General features: G+C 41.5%; 1 protein-coding gene across 1 annotated transcript; it reads left to right on the top strand.

The window, feature by feature from the left end:
• Nucleotides 1-301: 301 nt before the first annotated feature.
• Nucleotides 302-27,146, top strand: tm7sf3 (transmembrane 7 superfamily member 3). Its single transcript, XM_078282050.1, has 12 exons — nt 302-381; nt 5,876-6,030; nt 10,479-10,629; nt 12,774-12,894; nt 14,334-14,505; nt 15,418-15,595; nt 17,234-17,320; nt 19,461-19,541; nt 20,908-21,060; nt 21,706-21,806; nt 23,158-23,320; nt 24,752-27,146. The coding sequence occupies exons 1-12, from the start codon at nt 315-317 to the stop codon at nt 25,003-25,005; spliced, it is 1,683 nt and encodes a 560-aa protein (XP_078138176.1). The 5' UTR covers nt 302-314; the 3' UTR covers nt 25,006-27,146.

The raw sequence follows: 27,146 nt of genomic DNA, 5'->3' as shown, positions 1-27,146 counted from the left end.
AGGAAGTTCTTTTCCTAGTATTGAGTGAGTAGTCTTCCACAACATAGACGATCTTACACACTGCTAGAGTCGGGTGTCGCTGTTATCGCGAGAACGAGGGCTCAACTCACGGGGAGGCAGCGTCCAACCGTCAAGAGCAGCAGAGAGAGAAAATAAACCCGCCGCGCAGTGTCGAAAACCAGTTTTGCAAGCCCAGTATGTTGCTTTTGCGTTATCCGGGGGTTTTAATACATAAACGCAGGCTGCGGTGTTATAAATGATCTGACAGCCCAACAAATAGAGGCGTTTTGCTTTTAAAAAAGGACCGGAGGAAAATGTCTCCTTGGATTTGGTGCCTGCTCCTGCTTCGCTTGACGTGTGAAGTTCGAGCTCAAGTGGAAAGTGAGTTATTGTGGCAGTTTCATGTCTTTTCACTATTTCCGATTGTGCATGTTTCACTGTTTTCTAGACTAACACGACAGTATTTGTTAGCAGGTAAACGTGTAAATCGCTGAAGTGTGAAAACGAGTAAATCGGGACTGCAGGGCTCATCCGTTGCCATTGCAAGAGAGGGGAAATAGATAAATATGTATTTTTTTCACACAGTCGCTGGGTTAAATGTTTCTTTCTTGCGAGTTTAGAGAAGATGATTTACAGACAGACAGATTTTATAAGGGTATAAGGGGGTTGTAAGGTCACTACAGAGCAAACCTAACGAAACATCACTATAATACTCTTTATTTTCCTGTAATGACTTAATATAGTGCAGTGGATCTGCTATTCAGTAGTGAGTTTATGGCATTTTGCATCTCCTATGCCATAACTCAGTGTTCCTATAGGATATTATGTATAGTTTCGAAGTGAACATTACTGTAATTTTTTTATCAGATGAAAATACCTGTCTAATTCAATATAAAACAGTAAAACATTTGACCAATCTAGATTGAAAATTCAAAAATCTGCTGATACAGCCCAATCTAAAACCTTCAAATGACAATATAAGGTGTATTTTTGCTTGAAAACATGGAGTCAAAGTAAGTGTAGTTGTCTCTTTGAAAGGATGGGTGAGTAAATACACACTGAAAAAGATACAGAGTGATGGAGATAAATCCCTAAACTGGAATAACAAGATAAAGTCATCTATCTCCATGTCTTTCTATATGAGTCAACCTACAGCCAGATGAGACTCAAACTATTCACCGAGTAAAAGCTGTATGTGTCATTACAGCTATGTGTCAGCAGTTAAAGGTGTAAAATCTGGTCAAAACGTGTCCAAAGACTTCTTAGTCTCCCTTAAGAAGCATGTGTCAGTCCAACTATTGATCAGTGATTATTAGGGATGCACCAGTATAAAGTACCAGGCTAAAATGGAATATCGGTATTGGAGATTTTACCCAAGACTAAAATCTGATACCGAAAGCCATGTGTAACATGTAAGAAATAAAAGAAATAAAAGCAAACTGTCTTGATTTTATGCATTTGTGGCACATAGAAGCCTGTATTTCTCAAACAGTTGGAAAAACAAGGATTTTATCTCAATAATTTTGTCCATTGACCCCAAACTAAGGAAGTAAGCCTGCACTGTTCAGTAAAAGTAATGGATCGGATCGGTACTCCGTATCGGCCGATACTTAAACTTTCATACTCGTAATCGGTATCGGCATTGAAAAAGTGGCATCGGTGCATCCCGAGTGATGATATTGTCATATGATTAACTGCATGTAAACACTGTCCTCTGTTGTATAAACAGAAAAACTCTGGTGAATATTCAGCAAATACCCCAAGTCATGGGTATGGATACATGAGCTAGGATTCGACTGATATGGGTTTTTGAAGGTTTTAGTGATATTTTTTGTACTGAAGCTGCCAATAGCTGATATTTTGTGCCGATTACCATCTCTATGCCCTAAAAAAAATCAAGTATTCAGTGTTTTCCCCCAGATTTTTCTTCTCATCGAGGTGGAAAAGCCTCTGAAGCAGCATTTAGAGCATCATGGGACACTAAAACTCTCCACTGAAACCCAGACTGATGAAAGTCTTTTAGTGTCAGCAGCTCTTTAAGACAGAGAGACCCACCTCACCTGTTCAGTGGTAGAGAAACCCTACCTAAACTGTTTTTCTGAGGAAGCTCCATCGGATCAGAGGCGGACGACACAGACCGACCGATATCTGATATTTCATAAAAGGCCAATATCGGGAGAACCAGTACATCTGTCTAACCCTAACATGAACTTCCTGTCTACTCCCCCCCCACCCCCCACCCCAATTCACGTGTCAGAGCAAAAGATCAAACTGAAGCCAGCCGGTGAGCACTGACTGGAATCTGACCCAGAAACAGTCAGTATGGATAAAGCAACACGTGTCAGGAGTTACAGAAAACCAGACACAAGCCTCTCCTGCACAGTATTAACCTCCATACTTGTCATTCTTCCTCTTTATATGGAGAGAAAAAAGAACTAGATCTGATCCAAATCCTCACAGTCCACAGGTTCATTCGGTTTATCAGAGGTGGAAAATAACAAAGTCCATTTACTCAAGTTCTGTATTCAGTTTTGAGGTTCTGTCGCTTTACTTGAGTATTTCCATCCTGTGAGACTTTCTACTTTTCCTCCTCTACATCTCAGAGGGAAATCTTGTTCTTTTTCCTCCACTACATTTATCTGCCGGCTGGAGTTACGAGTTACTTTGCAGAATAAGGTTTTACACGCAAAACATACGATAAGCTCATAAAATATGTTGCGTTGTTGTCAGTATATGGAGCAGTTAGACCGACTAGGGCTGCAACTAACGATTATTTTCATTGTCGATTATTTTCTCGATTAATCGATTAGTTGTTTTTTTTCTATAAAATGTCAGAAAATGGTGAAAAATGTCGATCAGTGTTTCCCAAAGCCCAAGATGACGTCCTCAAATGTTTTGTTTTGTCCACAACCCAAAGATATTCAGTTTACTGTCATAGAGGAGTAAAGAAACCAGAAAATATTCACATGTAAGAAGCTGGAATCAGAGAATTTTGACTTATTTTTCTTAAAAACCGATTAATCGATTATCAAAATAGTTGGCGATTAATTTAATAGTTGACAACTAATCGATTAATCGTTGCAGCTCTAAGACCGACAACATTAAAATACTTCTGATACTTCTGTTAATGCAGCAATAATTTAACACTCTGAAAGCATGAGGACTTTTACTTTTCATACTTTAGAACATTTTACTGCTAATACTTCTGTACTTTTACTGAAGTAAACTTTTGAATGCAGCACTTTTACTTTTAATGGAGTATTTTTCCATTATGGTATTGCTACTTTTACTTCAGTAAAGGATTTGAGTACTTTTTCCACCACTGCATTTTATTGAAAGACAAAGACTGGACTCTGGCCATTTGGAAAAGGTCATAGGTCATGCTGTACAAGGTGTGTTTACCGATAAGCAAAAGCAACACTGATGTGATACTGACGGAGTGAACGGTATCAGCAGAATAAACTCCCGGAGTCGTTCTGCTGCGAGGGAAACAAACAGAAACTTTCAGGCTGGTTGACAAACGCTCAGATCAATCAGACTGATCAGCAAGAGCTGAACGTGTGGGGAAAGTTCACCCAGGGAGACCAGACCAGTGTGATAGCACACACACAGGGAGAGGGACGTGGAGAGCTTTATTCCACACAAAAAAATCACTAAGGCATTTAAAGATTACTATTAAAGTGAGAGGCGTTGTGAGGCCTTTACTTGCAAAAAAAGTAATGTTTTGAGGATCAAATTATCTGTTTTTTGAATACTGATTGATAAATTTCAGGGGGCAAAATTTACAAAACAGATGTGTAATGTTTTGTCAGTAGTTACTGCAAAACTACAGGCCTGAGATATATTTTAAACATGCTTCTCAGATTTAATTGGTGGATCTGTGCTTTTGAAGCCTGACTGTTTGAAGTCGTCATGTTATTACATGGCAGATCAGATCCAAAGTGAAGTTTCTCTGCCTCAGATGGACGGACAGTAGGTTGTTTACTGTTACATAAGGGTTAATATGTCCGTAGTTAATCCGGTATTACTGTTATCAAAATAGCAAAGAGCATAAGAAAAGCAGCAGCGGTGATGTGGGCAGGATACCGACCGCTTCCAAAGGTCTTCCAGATAAAAACATGTTTTGGTTTTGGCACACAGGACCGCACAGCACACACAAATAGTCAGATTGGGATTATTTTGCTGAATATTGCAATTGCGATACACTGCAATACAGTATACAGTTTTTCAATATTTTAGATTTTTCAGCAAACGAGAAACATTTTTGTTGTTGCTTAAGATTTGCTGGGTTTGAATACAATGAAGGTTTTTTTTTAACAATGTGCTATTGAATTTATAGGCCACAAATTGGGCTGAGCATCAGAATAACTTGTTTAGGAGTCGAATTTGAGCAGCCACCAGTCTGATGAAATAATTGCAGCCTCTTGCAATTTGGAAATTGAAGTATGTCATACAGAAATAACGTGTAAGGTGCTTCTGTGGATTAAGAAAAAGTAGTGAAGTCCTTCTGTTTAGCCTATATGTGTGAACAGGAATCAAATCTGTAGAAAAGTGAGATAAAAGCTCTAAGACTGAAATCCTCCAGAGAGAAAACAGTAAACTGTTGAGCTGTAAACACAAAGTCCAAGGCTCTCTACATCCAGTGAGGAGGGAAGAGAGTGAAATCTTGAAATTTGATAAGCCTTTATTGTCATGGCATACAGATAGTACTACAGCCAATCACAGACGAGCTATCAAGACACATGCAAAAAAAAAAAAAGTCTGTGTAAAGACAGTGGAGGAGAAAAATACCTCCCAAAAAATACAAAATTACATTATTATAGTACTTTAAAGGTGGAAAAGAAGTAGATTGAAGTGGTCAATATTGTGATTTTAGATTTCTTTTAACTTATTTTTTCTATTAATTGTGCAGCTATAACAGTACAGTGACAGTAAGCCTCAGTATCCGCCAGTATGGAAACCCCAGTTCGCTATACAGAGGCCATTTCTTCACCGAGTCCTTTATGTAAGATCTCTAATTGATGTGTGGAGCTGGATTTAGGTCGACCAGCACTCTGGGTCAAGCCACTATCTGTGATTTTAGGGATTTTTCTGTGTTACATTTTACACGCATGTAGCTGCCGCTCTTATCCACAGCGTCTTCGAATGAATGAAACGGCAAAACGATCTTAATTTCTGAGATGAAACAACATTAGGAACAGCAGCAGCGAGGAGGAGTGCAGGCAGAGTCATGGTGCTGTGAACCTGGGAAGATCATGTGAGACAGATTTGAGCTCAGGAAAGACATGAAGGGGAAAAATAAGAGCTGAAGGGAGAGAGGTAATGAGTTTTATTTTGAAGAAAAGAGCATGTTAGAGCGAGTAGAGCGGGGAAAAGTAGGGGAAAGGGGGATGAGAAGTACACTACCGGTCAAAAGTTTGGACATTTTTCTCTATTTTTACTATTTTCCACATTTTAGAATAACAGTAAAGGCATCAAAACTATGAAATAACACAAATGGAATTATGCAGCGACCAAAAAAGTGTGAAACAAATCAAAACTATCTTATATTTTAGATTCTTTAAAGTAGCCGCTCTTTGCCTTGATGGAAAGGCAAAGGCTTTGGAAAGAAATTCATACATAGGATCAACTTCACTATTTATATTTGTCTAAGAAACTAATTTCAAGCATTTAAGCAGAAGCCTTTAGATCAAAATGGCTTTAAGAGAATGAAAAAACACAGAACATTTAGTCAGGTGGGTCCAGACTTCTGACTGGAGAAAAATGGAGAAAATTTTTGAAGATGTAACCAGCAAATGTTTGGTGTTTTTACTTGAAATGAAAATGTTAAGTGTGTTGTGTGGAGTGAAGCTGACGTTCCCCCTCCCTCCTGCAGACCGGGTGGTTTTCCTGCTGGGAACCTTCCAGAACGTGAGTTTCTCTCAGAACGAGACGGTGCAGGCGGTGGTGTCCCGGATCCCCCCGGAGGTCGCCTTCATCACGCTGCAGTTCCACACGCAGCACCGCAACGCCACGCTGTCCTACAGCCGGGTGAGGCCTCCTGTGTCTGCTTCACACACCTGAACCCGCTTTATTGTTATAGTTTTACAGTAGAGAGAGAGGAGAGATTAGGAGAGAGGGGGATAAAGGTCCTGGGCCGGATTCAAACTCAGGAGGTTGTGTTGACGTTGCACGCACCGTAGCCCAGTGACACACCGGGACGCCCCGCTGATTTAAATCTTTATGACGTTAATTCATAGGACACATCATGCCAAGTAGCATCAAACTGGTGTAAATGATAAGAGAATAAGGTCTTAAGAACAAAAGCATTATGGAAAAAGCATAAATCAATGCTTTTCTTACATTGTTATTGATTTTTGTTTAGGGATGGACCGATCAGGTTTGCCTTTTTTCTCCTTTTATGTTTTTTTTAATTTTTTTAGCAGTGTGATTGGCTGATCAGATCACAGACTGAAATAATGCATTTTACCCAGACTTTCTACTAACAACGGCAAATGCTGTGGATGCAAAATAGCCGGAAGTGACAAAAAGATAACTCTTGAGCGCTGGCTTTTGGGATGGCAAATTGGTAATTTAATTTCAATATTTAGGCAGGGATAAGTCGACACAGGGAGTACCAAGCTTTCCTCCATGTTTGTTTGAGTTTTGTAACGGAAGCGAGCGCAATGGGACGTTGTTTCTGGGGGTGGAGGGTTAGGGTTAGGAGCGAACTGATGGGTTATTTTGTTGCTTTTTGTATGAAATGTGCTGTACAAATACAATTTGACTTGACTTGAAAGATGTGTAAGAGTAGTAAGCTAGTAGAGGTCAGATCAGAAGTTGGTGATAGAAGAGTGTAAGATGTCTGATTTGCTGTTATAAAAGCAAACCAGCTGCCTGCACATTTTCTCCGGTTTAATGGAGTGACGGCATCCAGAGCAGCCTCTGCGCAGAGCGGTGAAATGCAGTGTGCGATGCAGCGTAAATTGTGAAATTGAAGGTATGCTTCATATGTACAGGCAGTTCGTTCTACCTCTGATTATTAATGAATGGAGCTTTGTGTGCGACTGTAGGAGAGCGGGAGTCAGCTGATGTACAGTCCACCGGTCATGGGTGGCAGACGGGGCGACACCGGGGGGAAAACCTCCTCGTCTCAGGGGGACGGCTTGGTCCGCTTCCAAACTGTAGTCTAATTTAGGTTGTTTGTGTAAACTGGGGAAATGAGGGGAAGGAAAACAAATCTAAAACTGTTAGTGGGTAAAAAAAAAAAAAGTCCAGTGGGGCTTGAGAAAACGTCTCTTACTGAAAAAGACAACATAGTAAAACAAATCTACAAGGAAAATTTAGAGAAAAAGAGGGAGTGTGTGTGTGTGAGAGAAGAGAGAAGTGAGAAGTGTTAAGAAATTGCAAATGTGTACACACTCTCACTTCAGTTTTCTCTCTCTCATTCTTCTTTGTCTCACTAATTTTTTTTTTTTGTCGTTCTTGTGGTAATCCACAAGATCCTCATTTTATTGTTGTTGTTGTTGCGGTTGGTTTGTTTGTTTTCTATCATCTTTGTCCCTCAGCCTCATTGCTGTGGTGTTTCAGCAGAGATCACCTGTCAATCAAACAGTGTGGGCGGAGCTTCTGTAGATGAGTTTCTCTCTTCTTTGTCTGTTCAGCCATGGTGGCTATCGCTGCTTATGCTAACTACCCAGTTCTTCTTCTACTGTTTATTCCAAATGAATCAGAAACGCATCACTTAGAACAGACGATGGAAAAGCTTTCATCAGCTGGATATAGGTTGGATCACTGTTGGGTTATAGAACAGCAAAACAGACATTTATTTACATGAAAATGTTACAGAGTATTACTTTAATGCTAACTGTTTCGACTCCATAGTTAGCCCTATACATTACTAGATTAGTGAAAGCGTCTGACCTGAATAGTCAAGCCTGTCAGTAACTAACAAGAAATCTCAGTTGTCTGTTTCATACATGACAGGCCGGTGATGACGAGGTGATGAAGGTTTGAAGTTCTCCTGCTGTCTCCGCACAACAGACGGCTCTATCTTCACAGCAGATCAGATCAATTTGGTGGAAAACAAATCTGATGTTGGATCTCTCTACCCACTCGCAGCAGTCTGACCCAGACCAGTTTCACACAATGGGGTTACTGTGCGTCTGAGAGTCGTGGGCACGGCGCTCCCATGCTGCCAACCATGTCACACAGTAATTCATTATTTACTCATATTAAATCTGGTATCAGACAGTATTTTCTCTGGAATAGCTGTGTTGTGCTCATTCCCTGTCTAATATCTTATATATATATATGCACTGTGTATGACCTTAGATCTGTTTTAATGGCTTCATCTTTCTGGAACAAGTAGTATTGTCACGATATCTGTCACGTATGTGGAAAACTCAGGGACTGGACCCAAATGCAAGCCGGAGAGACAGAGAGCTTTGCAGAAGCAAGAAGCTTTAATGAAGAACTTGAGTACAAAACAGGCAAAACTTAAACTGGCCGACAGGCAAAGGGAACCAAGAATCCAAACCTGGCAGGAACAAGTCTTAGAAGACTTCGACAGGAAACAGCGCAGGTAACAAGACTGATGAACTGGCAGCTCAAACTGAGGAACACAGCCTGTATATACACACAGGGACTAATGACAAACGGGGAACAGCTGGCTGGCAGGGGAGAGAGTCCGGGAGCTGATAGACTGGTGGATGTCTACAGGATGGCAGGAGTGGGGAGTTGCAGGAGTGTTTGACCAGGAAACAGAGGAGCAGATCGTGACAATATCAGAGATTTGACTAAGTTTAGAACCAATTCTGAGTTTAATATCTACAAAAATCAATACTACGGGCGTCCAGGTGGCTCAGTTGGCTAAGCTACTAGGTAACTGTGACTTCCTGGGTTTGAATCTGGCCCAGGATCTTTTATCGTCCCATCGTCGTCCCTCCATCTCCCCAGTCTTTCCTGTCTTTCTTCACTATGAACTCTCAAATGAAGCGAAAATGCCCCAAAAAATTCTTAAATCAAAAGAGAAACTGATACTACAATGATCATGATGAAATCTAGACAAGAGGAAGGTGAGATTGAGAGAATGAGAAGACAAAGCAGTGTTGTCACGATACCAGAAATTTGACTTCAGCACCAAGACTAAGTGTAATATCTAAAAACAGCTTTGTCCTAACTTGTCCGCGGGGCTTTTGGTGTCGGCTGGGTGTTTTATTTGGACTGGGATCCAGTTCAAGACGTCCTTCTTTATCTTCTTATACTTTTTACTGTTCCAGTCCGCACGTTTACGCCCTCTAGACGTTTCTAGAGGTGATGCTGAAATGGATTTTCAACTCTCCGAACACATTTGGTGAAAGTATTGAACGTTAATAAAGCTCAGTATTCAACTGAACCTTTCTCAGCGCAAAGTTCCAGTTACTTAAACCACACTTGACTCACATTATACATACTACACAAATTATATCTGCTGGCCCCAAAAGCTCAGCCACTGAAAATGTCTTCATTCAGCCTCATCACATGATTCGCTCAGTAACTTCCAGATATTTCAGAGGCTGCTCTTTAAAAAAAAAAAAAGACTCTAATCTGCTTTGTTGCTGGCAAACAGACTCACGTGCAAACAGAGATATTTCTGTCGACCTGCTGGAGTCTTGTGAGCCTCTTACTGCAGGCTCAACCAGTAAAATGTCACTGTCATAAGAGTACAGCATAATCCTCAGCTAGCTATGTGCAGGTTTATAGCACAGTAATCCATGAAACAGTGTGTGTGTGTGTGTGTGTGTCTTGAATGTTTTCAGAAGAGAGAATATTTCCAAAAGTCGTTGCTGGCATAAGTGTCATTCTCAGTCTATATAGTATCACTAAATCATCTATATACAGTAGCTGTATTTGTCTTTATTTCTGTCTTTCTATGTGCTCTTAAAGAAAAAATGTCTTGAATCCAACAAATCTCAACGTAAACAAAACCAGTAGTGAAGTGACACTGCTTCATTACAGGACATGACACATGACATTTAAGTATTAAGGAGCTGACTTTCGGTATTGGTCAAGATTTATGTATTATTCGTCCCTAGTCGTGATGGATTGCTAATGAATTACTGCCTTTTTTTAAGTTTATATAGTGAAATTTGACTTTCTTTTACCTTTTTAGGTGATTTTGATTTGTGCTTTGCTTTTGTATGATTGTCTGCAAGTTTTATGTTTGTGGTGATGATGCTTTCTTAGCAAGGACTCCCTTTTTTAAGAGTTTCTAGTCTAGTCTTGTTTATTTATATAGCCCTTTATCACAAGCAAGTCTCAAAGGGCAATACTCCTGTTCTTGAAGAGTTAAAAAAAGAAATTCCCCCAAAATGCAGATGGTCGAATAAATTCTGGACTGTATCATAAAATGACAAAATTGAGTGTGAATAGATAAACACGTTTGTCACCTTGATAGGACCACCTGGTTAAAAAAAGGGGTTAAATAAATGATGAAACTACCTGTGTGTTTCTGTCAGATGCCGGGTCTGGGTCTGTCTCTGACGGCGGTGGACTCGGGCCTGCTGTCTCCCCTGCTCCCCAGCCAGACCTCGCTCTCCTTGTTCCTGTCGTCTCCCGACGGCGCCGTTGTGGCGGGAACCGGGGTCATCCTGCCGTACACCGGCACCGGTGAGGCTGCCGCTCAGACTCCCAGGACAGATGTACCAGCTCATTCAGCCATTCATTCATTCAGGCAGTCATTCAGCCATTCAGTCAGTCAGTCAGTCAGTCAGTCAGTCAGTCATTCACTCATTCAGTCATTCATTCAGTCAGTCATTCATTCAGTCAGTCAGTCAGTCAGTCAGTCAGTCAGTCAGTCAGGCAGTCATTCGTTCATTCACTCATTTATTCGCTCATTTATTCACTCATTCATTCAATCAGTCATTCATTCATTCAGTCATTCATTCAGTCAGTCAGTCAGTCAGTCATTCAGTCATTCATTCAGTCAGTCAGTCATTCAGTCAGTCATTCATTCAGTCATTCATTCAGTCATTCGTTCAGTCAGTCATTCATTCAGTCATTCGTTCATTCAGTCAGTCATTCATTTATTCAGTCATTCAGTCATTCAGTCAGTCATTCATTCAGTCATTCAGTCATTCATTCAGTCAGTCATTCAGTCAATCATTCATTCAGTCATTCATTCAGTCATTCGTTCAGTCAGTCATTCATTCAGTCATTCGTTCATTCAGTCAGTCATTCATTTATTCATTCATTCAGTCATTCAGTCATTCATTCAGTCAGTCAGTCAGTCATTCATTCACTCGTTCAGTCATTTATCCATTCATTCAGTCATTCATTCATTTATTCATTCAGTCAGTCAGTCAGTCAGTCAGTCACTCAGTCATTCATTCAGTCATTCGTTCATTCACTCATTTATTCGCTCATTTATTCACTCATTCATTCAATCAGTCATTCAGTCAGTCAGTCAGTCAGTCAGCCAGTCAGTCAGTCAGTCAGTCAGTCAGTCAGTCATTCATTCATTCATTCAATCATTCAGTCATTCATTCATTCATTCATTCATTCATTCATTCATTCAGTCATTCATTCAGTCGTTTTACCAATGTTGGGCTTGTTACTCAACAATAATAATGTATGAATGTATTACTCATTACTCCTTTCTTCATTTCAGAAGTAAAACTCCTCCTTACTGCACTGGCAGCAGCAGTTTGTTGCTCTCCTCATTAGATCGCTCTGTTCCTTCACATTTGGCGGTTGCATCGTCTCTTGCCTTGAAAAAGTCCAATATCTCTGTTGCCTCTCCTGTGGACGAGCAGGGAAAACAAACAGCCTTTTCTAGTCTGTTTCTTATATGGAGACCAGCTAGTAAACCAGCTAGACTAGATAGTTTTCATTTTATGCTACTTGCTAAATTAGTCACTTAGTTTGCAAACCTTGCATTACATTTTTAAGCTCTTCTGCACTGAAGTCAGTCAGTGGTCACTGCGTCTGAAGAAACTGTTGATGGTCCTTTTGTTGATGCTGCGAAATCAAACCAAGTTTGACGCAGATGCATCACATTGGTTTGATGCTTATTAGGCCGTTGGGAACAATTAGTGTGTCTGGAAACGAGCGTCTCCGATGTCCTCAGTGTGTTTCTGCTCTGTTTGTTTTGCTGATCCTCCGTCCAAGAAGCAGCTGCATGAGTTCTGAAAAGAAAGTTGCTGGCTTTTGTTAGCGATACCTGTTCTCTTTTTATTGTTTTTATTGTACTTTTTGTTGTATTTGTTTAATTTGTAGGTACTGTGGTATTGTTGTTTATTGCCTAGCCTAATGCACGTGTGTTATCTTTGCTGCTGATATCAAGGACCACAGTGGAAATAAGTCTGTGACTTTGAACAAAGAAGAAAAACAAAGAGTGCTACAAAAATTGTGCACAGTGTCAAAAAACTACCAAAAAGGTGCTCTTTGGTTTGGGCTATGCAACTGAATGAAACAAAATGTCCAAGGCACTCTTCTTTGAGAAATTTAAAAAGCCTTTATTTCATGGGAAACTAAACTAAAAATTGGTTCAGATCAGGGCTGAACACTGGTTCTTCTGCCACGGACTGAAAGATCTCTGAGGTCACGATCTCTCTGCCTGGAGGAAGCTCGTGTGAACCATGAGGGAGGACACGCACGACTGTGTGTGGTCGCTCATATCCCTTCCTGTAGTGTTGTAACACACTAACAGCAGTGTGTCTTCAGTTCCTGATATGACGGGACTCCACTTGGTGTCAGATGGTTTGTTTTTCTGTTGGTCTAACATGCCTGACACGATGTCTTCCCCTTTCCAGACCCAGTCCCCGGAGCCTGTAACATGGAGTTTAATCTGGACATCGATCCAAACGTCTATCTCCACTACAACCTCTATGAGACCACGATCCGCTTTGCACCGGCAAACATCGGATATGAAAGGTAACCCAGGAGACTGATGGGGACTGGCTGCTGTTCATCCTGTTTGGCCCAGAACTTCATAACAACTCAGTCACATCTGACAGTTGTCCTCAAATTGCCTCCAATTGACGCTATTTTTTTAAATTTTTTATATGAATTGATTTGATCTCTCTCTCTCTCTCTCTCTCTCTCTTTCACTCACACAGTCACACACACACACTTAAAGACCTTTTCTCCTCCTCTAGATAGTTTAGATAATGGTCCTCTAGATATTACTCGCTTCATTTTCTCAAGAATGTGTGTTATGTGCGAGCGAGCCGTGCCACAGAGTCATCCTGGACCTGAGGGACAGTGGGACTCGTTCACTCGTTAAATCACATCCTGGTGGCTCGTTACCTCCCAATCTGTAGCTGTACTGTCTCCATTGTTTCAAACCATGATGGAGTAACTCCACTGAAAGGATTTTGTTCTGGACAGATGATGCTTTTGAGGAAGGAGAGGCTTCAGTGTGTGGGCTTGTTGTTTCTATCACAGTCGCTGTTTTGGGTTTGGATACAGAAAGTGCTTTTCAGGGATGTTTTCATTGCTGCCATATGGATGTCTTGTAACTCCAGTTTTGCTGTTTTTGTGTTTATGTAGTCCTTTATGTGTTAATGCATAAATAATGTGGCTTAGGGTCCATGAATATCACTTTTGGGGAAGTTGCCAGAGAATAAGGCTGTTTTTCCATGGAAAACCAACCTTTTCAAAATGTTAAACAGCAGTACTTTGTCGATGAACAGTGTGGATATAATTTGGCTAATTTGGATTTCAGCTCAATACCAACATTGGTTTGGACGAACACTAGTGACTTTCATCTACACAACTACAGTCTTTGTTAGCGGTCTGTGTTGCTTGCTGTGTCTTCCAGGCAACTTTTGGCCGCCAGTCAGTTCCTTTTTTCACAGCAACTTGCTGAAACACACTAGTTGTTTGACAGGTGGAGCCCATCAGTACAGAAAGTTAGAGCATTGCCTCATATATTCTTTACATTACGTGAAGTGTCCATTTGATAATGCTAATGATATAACACACAATAACCCCTCTGCTCCAATATCCAAGCCTGGTTTCCACACAGGGGCTCACCCAGATAATCATTTTTAATGTAAGAATACCTGGTTTATCAGCCTAAATCACAAATCTCCACCCCCTGCAGTTTCCTGATGCCACATTACATGATTTCTGGGAAAGTCTTGCCGCCAAAGTGCGAATTTGGCAAGTGCAGCTAGCTAAAATTCATACAGCCAATAGATAGGGCATTTTTTAACATATAAAATGTACTGTAAATAGAAAGCATCATCATCGACATACAGCACAACATTGTACATCGAAATTAGCATCAGATACAAACTCAACCATGTGGACCGGAATATCAGCGCTCTGATTGGTCGTGCCTGTCCCCTCTCTCTCTGTCCCGTCAGGGGTGCGACGCCCCCGGCCTGCGACGTCTCGACAGGAAGCGACACTCGCTGGCGGCTGCGGTACGACGTCTACCAGTACTTCCTCCCCGAGAACGACCTATCAGAGCAGAGCCTCTTCAGCGCCGTGGAGACGGTGGCCGACGTCCAGGGCGTCACCGAGAACGCCAGACTGGTGGGTGGGATGGATTTCAAGATCAGTATGAATCGTGATACACGTGGAGACGGGTTTCCCACACATTTTCTTTTTCAGCACCGCAAACATTTACAAAAGTCTGTGTGTGTGTGTGTGTGTGTGTGTGTGTGTGTGGTGGGAGGCTGTGAAGGAGTTTAAGTTCCTAATGCTCAGGATTTGCTGAATATCAATAAACATGACATGAGTCACATGTTTAACTGCTTGAGACTTGACTTGATGCATGAAGAGAAGACTTGAGACTTGACTTGACTTGGATTCTGGTGACTTGGGACTTGACTCTGACTTGTACTTTGATGACTTGAAAAGGTTTCTAAAGTCTTGACTTGAGATCTTGTGTTTGTGTAAATGACTCAGATTGAAAGTGATGAGATTTGTTCCGGCGGACGACTGAATTTAAATTCTGTTTTCTGAATTTGTATGGAATGATTGAATTTATTGAAGTTGAAACTGATTCTAGAAATCAAACTCATGATGCTCTTACCAAGTTTTTATCCTATTAAAACCATATTGCATTGAAAAGTCCTAGATATTTAGTTTTCTTTAAGATATTAAATTGATACTGGACTCTTGATTTGTTCTGACTTGACTTGCTGTTCTACATTTAGACTTGAGACTTGACATTAATGACTTGGACTTGACTTGATAATCTACATATAGACTTGGGACTTGTGCCTGAAGACTCGAGCAAAGTTGACTTGGTCACACCTCTGTCAGTCTAAAACCAAAATTATAATTGTTAATTTTCTGTTGATTGACTAATTGATTAATCAACTACTCGTTTCAGCACTAAAAGAGAAAGAACAGTACAGGAAAGTAAAAACACTCTAGCTGTCACTCTAAATTGATTGTGAGTTCAGCCTCCTAACTCCTCCCCCCCTCCCCCTCCCTCAGGTCCTGACCCTGTCGTCAGCAGACATGACGGAGGCGGTGTTCAGCTCCATCCCGGGTCAGGGGGTCATCTACTCCGTGGTGGTCAGGGACCCGCTGGAGAACTCCTCCGCCTCCTACATCCCGGTCCACACCTACGCCTGCAGCTTCGCCTCCACTCTGGACGGCTGCATGACGCTCGGTGAGCTCCGATGTGCCGCTTTCTGAACCCGTTGCTGCTTTAGTATTGCGTCGCGTGAGAAGCTCTTGGGTTCGAATCTCCGCCCCGGTCCTGTCTGTGTGGAGTTTGCGTGTTCGGTCCGTGTTTGCGTGGGTCTTCTCCGGGCTTTCCGCTTTCCTCCCACAGTCTAAAGACATGCAGGTCAGGTGAACTGGAGACTCAGAATTGCCCGTAGGCGTGAATGTGAGCGTGAGTGTATTTATCTGTCTATCTATCATCTATCTGTGCTTGTGTGTGTGTGTGTGTGTGTGTGAAGCCCCTGTGACCCTGAATAGGAACAAACCGATAAAGTCAGTGAATGAACATTATAATGCAAGCATCTCATGCATTGGATTTATTCAATGATCTCATGCATTGGATTTATTCAGTTTATACCTCGATCATGCGTGCTCAAACTAAAACGAAAGTTGTATTGACGTTTTTTTACTAGCCCGCTGTGAAATATTTGTGATTAAATGATTCCATCAGTGAAACAAATTTGAAACTAAAATTTTATCTCGCAGGACTACAATCGCTAACCACATCTAATCTCAATGCATTTGAGCCACGGGATCCTTGTGTAGAACGTCTGCACGTTCAAGCATGAACGGCGTCAAGGATGAGGTTTCCATTCCCATCACACAGCGACTCTGTAATATAAGGAATGTACAAGAGATTAGCAACAGCTGCTCTTTCCTCGAACAAGACTCAGAAGATGAATCCAGGTTGACGCTGTGATCCCTTAGTTATGAAGAGGCGATCTACTGTGTGAACGGCCTGCAGCAGAGAGACTGGGTTGGAGATGGGGATGGGTGATATACCGAAAATGTACAGAAACTGACGCTGGCTCTCTCTCACCGACCAAATGTTCTCCCTGTCGGTTTGTTCAGTAAATACATTTGTCAAGGAGCCAACTTTGTATAAACGGTTTCATTTGTGCTGCTTCAGTTAAACTGAGAGTCGCTTCAAAGCAGCAGAGCGAGTGTAGAGTCAGATGTGTCAAGACAGACTAAGACAGTTGGGTTTACCTTCAAAATAAAAGCATACTTTTTATATTTATGACGCTCCTGGTGAATGTAGTATTTCTGCACCGCGGTTAGAAAAAATACAACAAATTATTGTTTCATTTATCGTTAAAGAGAGTCGCATTTTGGCAACAGGTTTACTCTTGTGTTCCCTCGTTCACGCTTCTTCCACAACATCAATTGTAGTAAAATAGAATGATTGATGATATTATAATTTAATATTTTCTCAAAGTCGTTAAGTCAAGTTTACTTATAGAGCTGGTTCATCAAACAGGCTCGTCACAAAGTGCTTCACAGGGAACAAAGGACACGAAAACATTAAAAAAACAAGGATAATGGAATAATCCTTAATAGAATCCATAATGGAATAGGATAATAGATAATAGAGATAGAAAAGGTACATTACAAACTGTAAGAAATGGGATCAGTGTGTGTGTGTGTGTGTGTGTGTGTGTGTGTGTGTGTGTGACTGCAGGGAAGTAAACAAAGCGAATGAATGGCTAGTCCGGTGGAGTCAGGTAGGCTGTGGGCGGGGCTGTTTTGTTTCAAATGCAGGACATTTTTTTTTATAGTTTTGTTTGTTTGTTTGTTTCAGGGAAGATATCTACCAAAGTCTTCTTCACCATCACGGGCCTGGCCGGCCTTTTCGTTTGCTTCTTTGGGCACCGCTTCTTCAAATGTGGTGAGTAGTTTCACTTTTTCTTTTGGGTTGTTAGCCCATCGCACGGCGCTGATATCACCTGACGACCTCGGGGGATTTGTAATTATTGGAGAATTTAATCCCGTGTGAATCTGACATGTCTGTAATTTGAAGAAGTAAATTTTCCAGCCAAAATTACAGACTGTATTTTAGTGAAGACAGAAGTCCCCTAGTGATACTAATCCTGTGTGAGTCAAACTCTCGGTGAGTTCAGCTGTAATTTGTTTTTGCCGTGCGATTACTTGTTCTTCCTCTTCTTCTCGTCTGTTCTCCTCGTCATAAAAAGTGGAGGTAGTAGGGGAAGGTTTTGAATGCATTTTGTGCGCAAACTTCAATTTTTGCTTTGCTAAATCAAGTTTGGGGTTAATTCATTAATGACATGAGGAACATGATACTAGTCCCATGCAAGAGAGAGCTTGCCTTCCTCAAGTAAGAAGTCATTTTAAATCCTTTTACATGTGTTACTACAAAAGCGACATAACCGACAGCAAGTCAGTCATTTTCAACGGCAGCTGGCGGCGTGAGACGACGTCAGCGTCAACGACAAGCAGCGTCAGGGCGACACCAAGCGAGGCGACAAGGGAAAACTGAAAAATGTTAAACTTTATGCAAATGTACTATGACGCATAGGCAACTCATGCGAACCAATCGGAGCGCTTGTCCGTGAGTCCCGTGACAAACACAAACACACAACATTGGTTCCTACATGCAATATGGAGATATGAGACACTGCACGCTATGTGTAGGCAAAGATTACCTCCAAAACATGTACAATCAGCGGGAAATGAATCGATTGGACGGTGACATATAAGCCAAATACGCTAGCTTCACCATCAGTAATAGATGCGAACGCCCAGTAAGTCTCATCTCAGTCTTTTTTTTGTGATCAAATTTTTATTGGCCATATGCTTTTTTTATACACAAACACAAGAAAACAAAAACACAAAAACCTCATACACCTACATACTCATAAGCATACACTCAAGTCCCCCCTCCCCCCTCCCCCCTCCCCCCTCCCCCCTCCCCACAGGACCCATCAACCCAACCCTCCAAAATCACAGCAAAGTCAGCCCAACCAAATTCAAAGATTAACAAACCATAGGTCATACCATGACCCATACAATCTACCAAATGAACGTACATCAAATCAACTGTCATGGGACTCAAAATACCACCGTTATAAATAAAATTACACAATATTACCTAACTCATTGGAATAATTCATCACTCTCCTGGTGGTTCAGCGCCCGTATGCATGGCTTCAATAAATGAAGACCACAACCTAATGTTTTCCACGTTAGCGCCATGCATACGGGCCATCTCAGTCTGCACTCACAAGCGACTCCCTGCTCTGACGATGAGAAACGAGCCGCTGCTCAGTGTCACAAACTTCCCACAACACACTGCTTTCCACTAGCAGCTAAATCACTCTCAGACGCGGCTCATGAAAACCATCAGCTTCCAGTCGCAGTAGAAACTGGGTCAGGGAAACCACGGACTCGGGGTCAGAGGTCACATCTTGTACATCATTACTTCTTCAGAGGGACTTGGGAAATGACGCAGCTCGGTTCAAACCTGAGCAAAGACCGATGATGCAGAGCTAAACTTTCTGTTAGCGTGAGAGAAAGTGGTGCGGAAGCTTTTTCTTTATTTATATTTCTGGTTGTCATGTATAAAAGCTCACAGATTAATTATCCCAGACTCAGAAGATGTTTCTGTCCTTGCTGTAGCCGGGAGCAGCTGCCACTCACGTGATGTTTTTTGCTCGCATGTGATGCAGAAATGTATTTTGTTTCAAGCTGAACCCGTGACCCATGTGATTTGGCTCTATTCCTAGTGGTTCTGATCAGTTTGGAAAGTATGATCCATGATCCGTGTCCCTGTGAGGAAAACTGTTTATGTGACACAGAAGCATCTGATTATCATGATGGCTGATTGGATTTTCAGGAGGATTAGACGTGTTTATGTAGGCAGGAGAAGAGTCCAACCTGCTTTGTGTTATTATTAATAGGTCAGGAATGTCTTGAGACTATAATGGACTGTAATTTCTCAAGCCGATCTCTCTTTGTTCCTCTCTTTCTCTTTCCCTCCCTCTCCTCTTTCCTCTCACTCCTTCACACAGAGTTGTTCTGCATGGGCTTCAGCTTCGCAGCGTTCTTCTTCTTCGTGCTGATCACACGCACCACAACGCTGGACTATGACAGTGAGTTTTTCCCCCCTCTGATCACGTCTGTGGCTTTCTGCCTGGTCACTCGTTTTCATTTTGTCCTCACATGCCCTCCCTCCCTCCCTCCCTCCCTCCTCCCTCCCTCCTTTAGGTGGTTTTTGACTCATCCGTAAAATCAAATTTGGAAAGATAAAGATAAGAGATCGCACAAACAAGTTTTGCCTCCAGCCGGAAGAAAAAAGAAAACAAAGTGACATTTACTATCGCAGTCCTTAGTCGAATGCTGCCTCATGCAGTAGATTTGTTTTCTGCCTAAAAAAAGTAAAGCCTTCTGTCATTACCGTCATTATTCTAGAGCTGCAACGATTAATCGATTAGTTGTCAACTAATCGATTAATCGGTTTGAGTAATTTTTTAAGAAAAATAAGTCCAAATTCTCTGATTCCAGCTTCTTAAATGTGAATATTTTCTGGTTTCTTTACTCCTCTATGACAGTAAACTGAATATCTTTGGGTTGTGGACAAAACAAGACATTTGAGGACGTCATCTTGGGCTTTGAATTTGGGAAGTTGCAAACTGAAGGGATTTGACCCCAAAACCTTTCATCACTGTGTTTAATTTTAACCTGGAACAGAAGCGGTTAAAGGCGCTGATCAAACCTGTCTGCTTCAACTTAATTCTCAAGAGTTTTTCAGCCTAAAAGCCCCAAACTATTCCAACTTGAAGTAATAAAACAAGGAAGGATAAAAAACGTGTTAGAAGGAGCTTATCAGAACCTCCAGGAAATGAGAGAAACACCCGCACAAATTAATTCAAACTCGGTTACGCAGGGTGAGTGGGTTTAGAAATGTAAAACCTAATGAAGTGAAAGCTAATCACATCTGGCTGACTTTAATTAACGCCTCTCGGATCCTCCAACATGGCGGCCAGCAGCTCGTCACATGCTGCTCAGATTCAGCTGTTACCTCTCGTCTGCTGATGGTTTTGCTGAGAGTTTAGTTTTAATATTAAGTCTTCCATATTAGATACTGTATTCTTGTCTGTTTGTGTGGAAAATGAATTATTTCAACCCTTCTCAAAATGCCTGGAAGTGATCATTTTTTCAAACATTTGAGACATTTCTTCATTTTTTTTGTGTACTTTTGAAAGTAGAAGAATTTTGTGGAAAAAGTTGATGTATTTATTTGTGTTTGCATGTATATTTCTGTATTTATTTGTGTGTTTGTGTATATATTTCTCTATTTATTTGTATGTTGGCTTTTGATATACTTTGTCATGAATCTGAATAATCACTTTTTTTGAGCTTGGAAATTTTTCAGCAGAAAAGATGATTGATTGATTGATTTACTTATCCATCCATCCACTAATTAATCACCTGACTGTGTGCCCCTCCCCCCTGCAGTCCGCCTCTCCCTCGCGGCGGTGATCGGCGTGGTGGGCGGAGTCATCCTGGTGATGAGCTGGTGGCGGTTCGGCTCGGTCATGGCCTGCGTCGTCGTGGTCGGCCTGATGCTCGGCTTCCTGCTCGCCTCCATCGTCTTCTTCACTCCCCTGGGTGAGACGCCCCGCCCCTCACCTCTGACCCCGCCCCTCCCCAAGACCCCTCCCTTCAGGCCCCGCCCACTTTCTGTTCTTAGATACTGTAGGAAACAAAGCTTGAAACAGTACAGTTAGGTCAGTACTGGTTAAGTTGTGAGTCCTTCTTGTGTTCTGGGCCTTTGACGCTTCATCATTCCCCCTTTTGGTCTCTGAATTTAGGAAGTTGTAACCCGACAGGATTTGACCTGAAACTTTTCATCACTTTGTTCATTTCAACCTGAAAGAGAAACAAGTCTGAAGGCTTTGATCAGAATGAATCATCAAACGTTTAAACGATTTGCCTAAAAGCAGTCGATCAAGATCAGCAGGATTTTTGCTTTTGAAATCGGGAAGTTGCAGCAGAAGTCCTGAGATTTTCATTATTGTTAATTTAATGGGAAAATGCATTTATCAAAACCAATCAGCTGTCAAATGTGTTGCCTTGAAAAGAGCTGAGATCTCCAGGATTGGTCACTGAAAATATCTGAAGGCCAAAACTCTTCCTGGATGTCTTTAGTGTTTGTAATGAAACGATAATAAAACCCAAGAGGCTTCAAACTCCTCCAGCCCGACTTGTGGTAAAATGCTCAGAAGCTGATGTGTAAATGTGTTTGTTTCCCAGGTGACCTGGACGTGTTCAGGCGGTCTGACGTGGTCTTCTGGGTCACGTTCTGCTGCATCATGCTCATCGTGCCGCTCATCTTCGTGCGTTGGCCCAGAGAGGTAAAGAGAGATTTAACCTTTCACCTTTAACCTTTAACCTGCTCACACCAGGGAACTGGGCTGAGAAAATACTGAACAGCTGAACAGATTCACACACTCTGGACCGTCTCAGTCCACAGTTTTTTTTTGTTTTTTCCCCTTCAGGACAGTAATTAGGCAAAATGTAACAGTGTCTGGTGTTTGTAGTTCTCCAGGAGGAACTTTGGAGCTTGGAAACAGAAAAAATCATCATTTAAAAAATACAAACAAGTACTTTATTATTTAGTATTTGACCCCAGAGATCAGCACAAGAACCCTAAAACCCTAAAACACTTCTTTCCATTGACAAAACAACAATAACTTGACACACAACACAATAAAAACACAATCCAAAGATCATGGGAAATACACGGCACTAGCTAAACTGTCTCAGTACTCACCACTTCTCATGGCTGCTGAACTATTTTACTGAGGATGAAATGAATTTCACTTGTACACTTAATAGTAATAATAATTACTCTCATTATTGTCCTGCTTATTCTACTTCTTCATCTTCAGTGTTCAGTTGAAGAGTTTCAATCCAAAACGATCCATCATGAGAAAAAAGTGATCCGCTCTGAAAAAAAACATTTCTAGCATGAAAGGAAAACTCATTACAGAAACAACTTTAAGCTATCGGCTCATTTCAAGATCTTTTACCTACAAACTGCAGCATTTCTGCAGCTGGATTATCTCTATTTTGCCAATACTGATTTCAGGTTGTGTTGTTTTTCTCAAAATGGAGATTGAACATTTTAAAATTCCCTTCACTGTGTCTGTCTGAGCCTGCAAAGCCTTTTACTTTTTGTTTTTTTTGAGTGATGATGCATTATGACTAACTTAATTTAACTACATTAAAACCTCTTCCACCCTGCCAGTGGTTCCATCATTACAAACTCATGTTCCTCAACCAAGCTTTGTTCAAACCCACAGAACTCTATTTTAAACTCTATTTTAAACTCTAGTCCAGATCTCAAAGTTTCCAAAGACACCAAACATGTCAGGCTGAATTAAAGGGAAACGTGTAGAAAATGATGCACAAGACATCTAGATCATTTCTATTTGATGTAATGGTGCAGATATAAAAAAAATGGGTTTGAATATTTCACTCAGTATCAGCAGCTGTAGCTTCAATGAAGCGTTGGAACTAGCAGATACTGAATATGTATTATATTATAAAATGTTTTGTCTAACTTTGAAGCTACTTAAGAGGAAATTTAAGGGGAAAATCCCAGTTAAAGAGGTTAAAATGTGGTCAGTCGAGCAGGAATGAGAGCGGTGTGTGTGTGGACGGAGAGTGATGTGTTGTTGTTGTTGTTTTCCCGGTCGCCAGGGTAACATCACCACCTGCGGCGCGGTCGGGGCGTACGCCGCGGTCCTGGCCGTCAACGCCTACATCTACACCAGCCTGTCCTACATCACCCTCAACATCCTCAAGCGCTTCCTCAACACCAACTTCAGCGCAGCGTTCACCGACGTGCCGCTGCAGAGCGTCGGTGAGTCCGTCTGACCCGGTTTCCACTTCCTGTGGTTTTCTACAGTTATCTGCACTGAGAAGCTCTGATCTCACTGTCTGAAATGAACCGTTTGTCTCAGCTGCCGAGGCCTGACAGGAAAATTATTAGTAACAGCCAAAATAATTATTATACATTTTTTTATAGAAACATGTTACCGTATTTCCTCTAATAGTGGCCGGTAGTCAATTAAAAGCCGGGTCTCCGATAATGGCCGGGGCCGTGGTCGACACGAACCAAGGAGGTTCTATATTAACGAACAAATAAAGGCCGGGGAAAAAAACAAAGGAAAAAACAACGGTGGATACCGGTAAACTCCTGCTGCCTGTTTGTAACTGTAGTTTGTAGTAACATACAAGTGCCACAAGACGGCTCGGCCGGCGGAAGTCTCTGGAGCGTGCTGTCGTCGATTACCGTAATTATCGTAATGCATCGCGGTAACAAAAAAACGGCTACCTAACGAACCCCAACAGAAGCAGATCAGAAAACAAGGAGGCTTCGTACTAAAATATGAGCAAATATACTTATCAAACAGAGGGAATTAGAAATAAAGGCCTGTCTCTAATATAAGCCTGCTTCCAATAAAGGCCTGGTACCTTCTGCAGTTGAGGTAAATAAAGGCCCGGGCCAATATTAGAGGATTTACGGTACTTGCTGTTTGTTGCTGTTTTTGGTGTAGAAACTCAGAGCAAGACAGTAAAGTCAGTAAAGAGACGAGCAGATTCAGAGTTTTACTATCATTTTACTCTTCTATTACTACTACTATTAGGTCCAAATACTACTACTACTGCTACTACTACTAATTCTACTACTACTGATATTACTATTACTACTTTCACTACTGCTGACACTACTGCTACTGCTATGTTAAAACATTATAACCTAGTCTTTAATATCTTGATAACTACAGGACTTTTTAAAGACATTTAAACTCTGTGGAATGAATTAAACTTTGTAACTTTTCAAACTTACTCACTCATACAATTTTATATATATTTTTTTCCATCTTAATTTTTTGCCACATGGGAATAACATTAAATTTCTACTAACATCAGTCTCATTAAACATCCAGGCAGCGGAGAGACAATATTTACATGCTGTCACTCACTGGCAGCCAATCAGGAGCCTGTTTGATACAGAGCCGTTATTTTGCTTTGATTTGATTGGCTCACGGTCAGAGAGAGGGTACGGTGGCCAGGAGGGACTGACTGAGTTCAGATGTTATTGTCTCAAAAAGTGGAAATAAATGAAAATAAAAAATAAGGAAAATAAACAAATAAAAAGTGTGGTGGGCGGCTTTGTCTTTTCTTGTTTTCCATGTTTTGGTAGTGAAACAGAATTTTGAGACTTTAAACTTACTACTGGTGTCTGAGAAGCTTCTGTCATGGTGACATCACTTCCTGTCTCCCCCAGACTTCGCCCTGATCTCGGTGTGGGCGGTGCTGGGCGTGTCGGGCGTGGTGCTGCAGCTGTACCGGGAGCGCTCGCGGCCGTTCTTCCCGCCCAGCCCGTACCTCATGTGGCGGCAGGAGCGCGAGCGCCGCAAGACCAACGTGCTGGACCCGAGCCACCACGTGCCCTCGCTCCCTGGCCGCCTGCTGGCCCGCGCCAGGCAGCTGACCAGGCGGGCGGAGCCGGCGGGGGAACACACGCCACTGCTGCTGTGAGGCTCCACCCCCCCTCCTCCTCCATCTCTCTCTCTCTCTCTCTCTCTCTCTCTCTCTCTCTCTCTCTCTCTCTCTCTCTCTCTCTCTCTCCCACGCTGCCAAATTGCAGGCGGACTAAGGCTTGTCAACAGAAGTCACCTGACTCACAAGCAGCTTGTTCATTGGACGGTTTGAGCCCGCCGTCCTGCCAGGTTACAGGTTCCTAGCGACGGGACGAGGTCTTGCTCAGAGACTTTTACAAACCAGTATTAACGCAGGAGGAAGACCTGAAGCGGACTCTTCAGGTGGATTTTTACTTTTAAAACTTGACAAAAAAAGACTGACATTATTGTTTTCCCTTTTTTTTTTTTCACCCCCTGACAACTAATGCCACTTTTACTGAACACTTTAAAGACTTTGATTTTATGGACCTGAACCTGATGGAAGAGTTTTGTCTTCAAATCGTCTTTAATAACCAAAACAGATCCGTCTGCCTGCGAGTTTCTTATCGTTTTTATTGCACTAAGTCACAAACTACTAATGACTGATATAGCGAGGCATTTTATGTGGCGAGTGTGTGTGTGTGTGTGTGTGTGTGTGTGTGTGTGTGTGTAATGCCAGGGTTGTTCTCCCAGCTGTTCACATCCAGTTCATCGTCTGACTGCCTCCACTCTTTGTTTCTGTCGCTGTGGTTTTACCACTTTGTGAATCTGTTGCCTTTTTAGATGAAGAGTTTTGTTCCACTGTTTGAAACACTTGACACCCACAAAAACCTGGATCTGGATCCTCTAACCCAGTGGTTCTCAACGTGGGGGTCCGGGGACCACCAGGGGGTCCTTGAGGGGGTTCAAGGGGGTCCCCAGCAAGTTTATGCACTGTTAAACTTCAGCATTATTTCATTTACAAGAAGTTAGAGAATGTAGAAGAATGACTGTTTTGATCATAGCTTCTCTGTTATCTCTCTACCTACAATACAGACAGTCATGGAGTTCTGGACAAAATCATATCTGACAATAAAAATATTCTCAGATTTGAGTTTGAGAGACAAAATCTCATCAAATGGGGGGTCTGTGGCTCTAATGTGGACTAAATAAGGGTCCTTGATATGAAAAAGGTTGAGAATCTGTGGTCTAACCCTTTTGAGGTATTGGACAGTGAATTTCAGGTAGTTGTTGTTTTTTCTCCAAAGTATATCTATATAACAAAACAAAAATATATAAACGCAACATGCAATAATTTAATATTTTACTTAGTTACAGTTCAAATAACAAAATCTTTTAATTGAAACAGGGATGTAAACAAATTTGTGCACAAGATTTGAGAGGGAAAAGGTTTTTTCCTGGATGGGATTTTTTAATTTTAGTTAATAAAACACGGGACCAAAACTTTGCATGTTGCTTTTAGATTTTTGTTTAGTATATAATTATATTTATATACCTGTTTTTGGAATTGAACATCATTGTGTGACCTGAAAGCGTCGGACTTTAAAATGCAGATTGGATTTTTGTGACGGGGTCAAGTTGGTCAAAAAACTGAGGATGCAGTCAACAAACAAACAAACAAAACAATAATGTAACAAAATAACAAAACAAAAAAGTAAATCATTGTATGGTTTTAATGTTTTTAGCCTTTACACACGATGAGACAGAGGGTGAAAAGATGAAAGTACGGCTTGTAAATGTGTTTTCCTGTTTCCTGTTTTTCAAAACAAACCTGGTTTTACGTTTTAAACATCCTGGTTCTTCGGGTCAGTCGTCCTTTTTGTAATTTTGCACACTGGATTTTATGTATTTAATTTTTCTAGAGAATGTAACGGTGTTGAGTGATCGATGGTTTGTTTGTGATTGATCGTTTGTTTCGGTCAAAACGTCGAGGACGGACTTTGAATCCGTACAAGTGCCATGACTTCTCTCTCAGGGGATTCCCACTCTTCTTCTTCTTCTTCTTCTTCTTCAGGTTTCAGCTCGGCTCTTCTTCTTCTCTCCCTGAAATACAAAACCACTATGCACTAAAGATAACTGATTCCACCTTCAGCTCGTTCTCAGAGTTTTGTTTTGCGACAGAGCTGAACTTCCTGGTTTTTAATCCAAATCCACATGCAGGCGTCTGTTTTGAATCTTTATGAGAAATTGATTGTAATTAAACATGTTTTGATATTTAAT

Source organism: Centroberyx gerrardi, chromosome 24 (assembly GCF_048128805.1).
Source record: "Centroberyx gerrardi isolate f3 chromosome 24, fCenGer3.hap1.cur.20231027, whole genome shotgun sequence".
Taxonomy (NCBI): domain Eukaryota; kingdom Metazoa; phylum Chordata; class Actinopteri; order Beryciformes; family Berycidae; genus Centroberyx; species Centroberyx gerrardi.
This window is presented reverse-complemented; position numbering and strand designations above follow the sequence as displayed.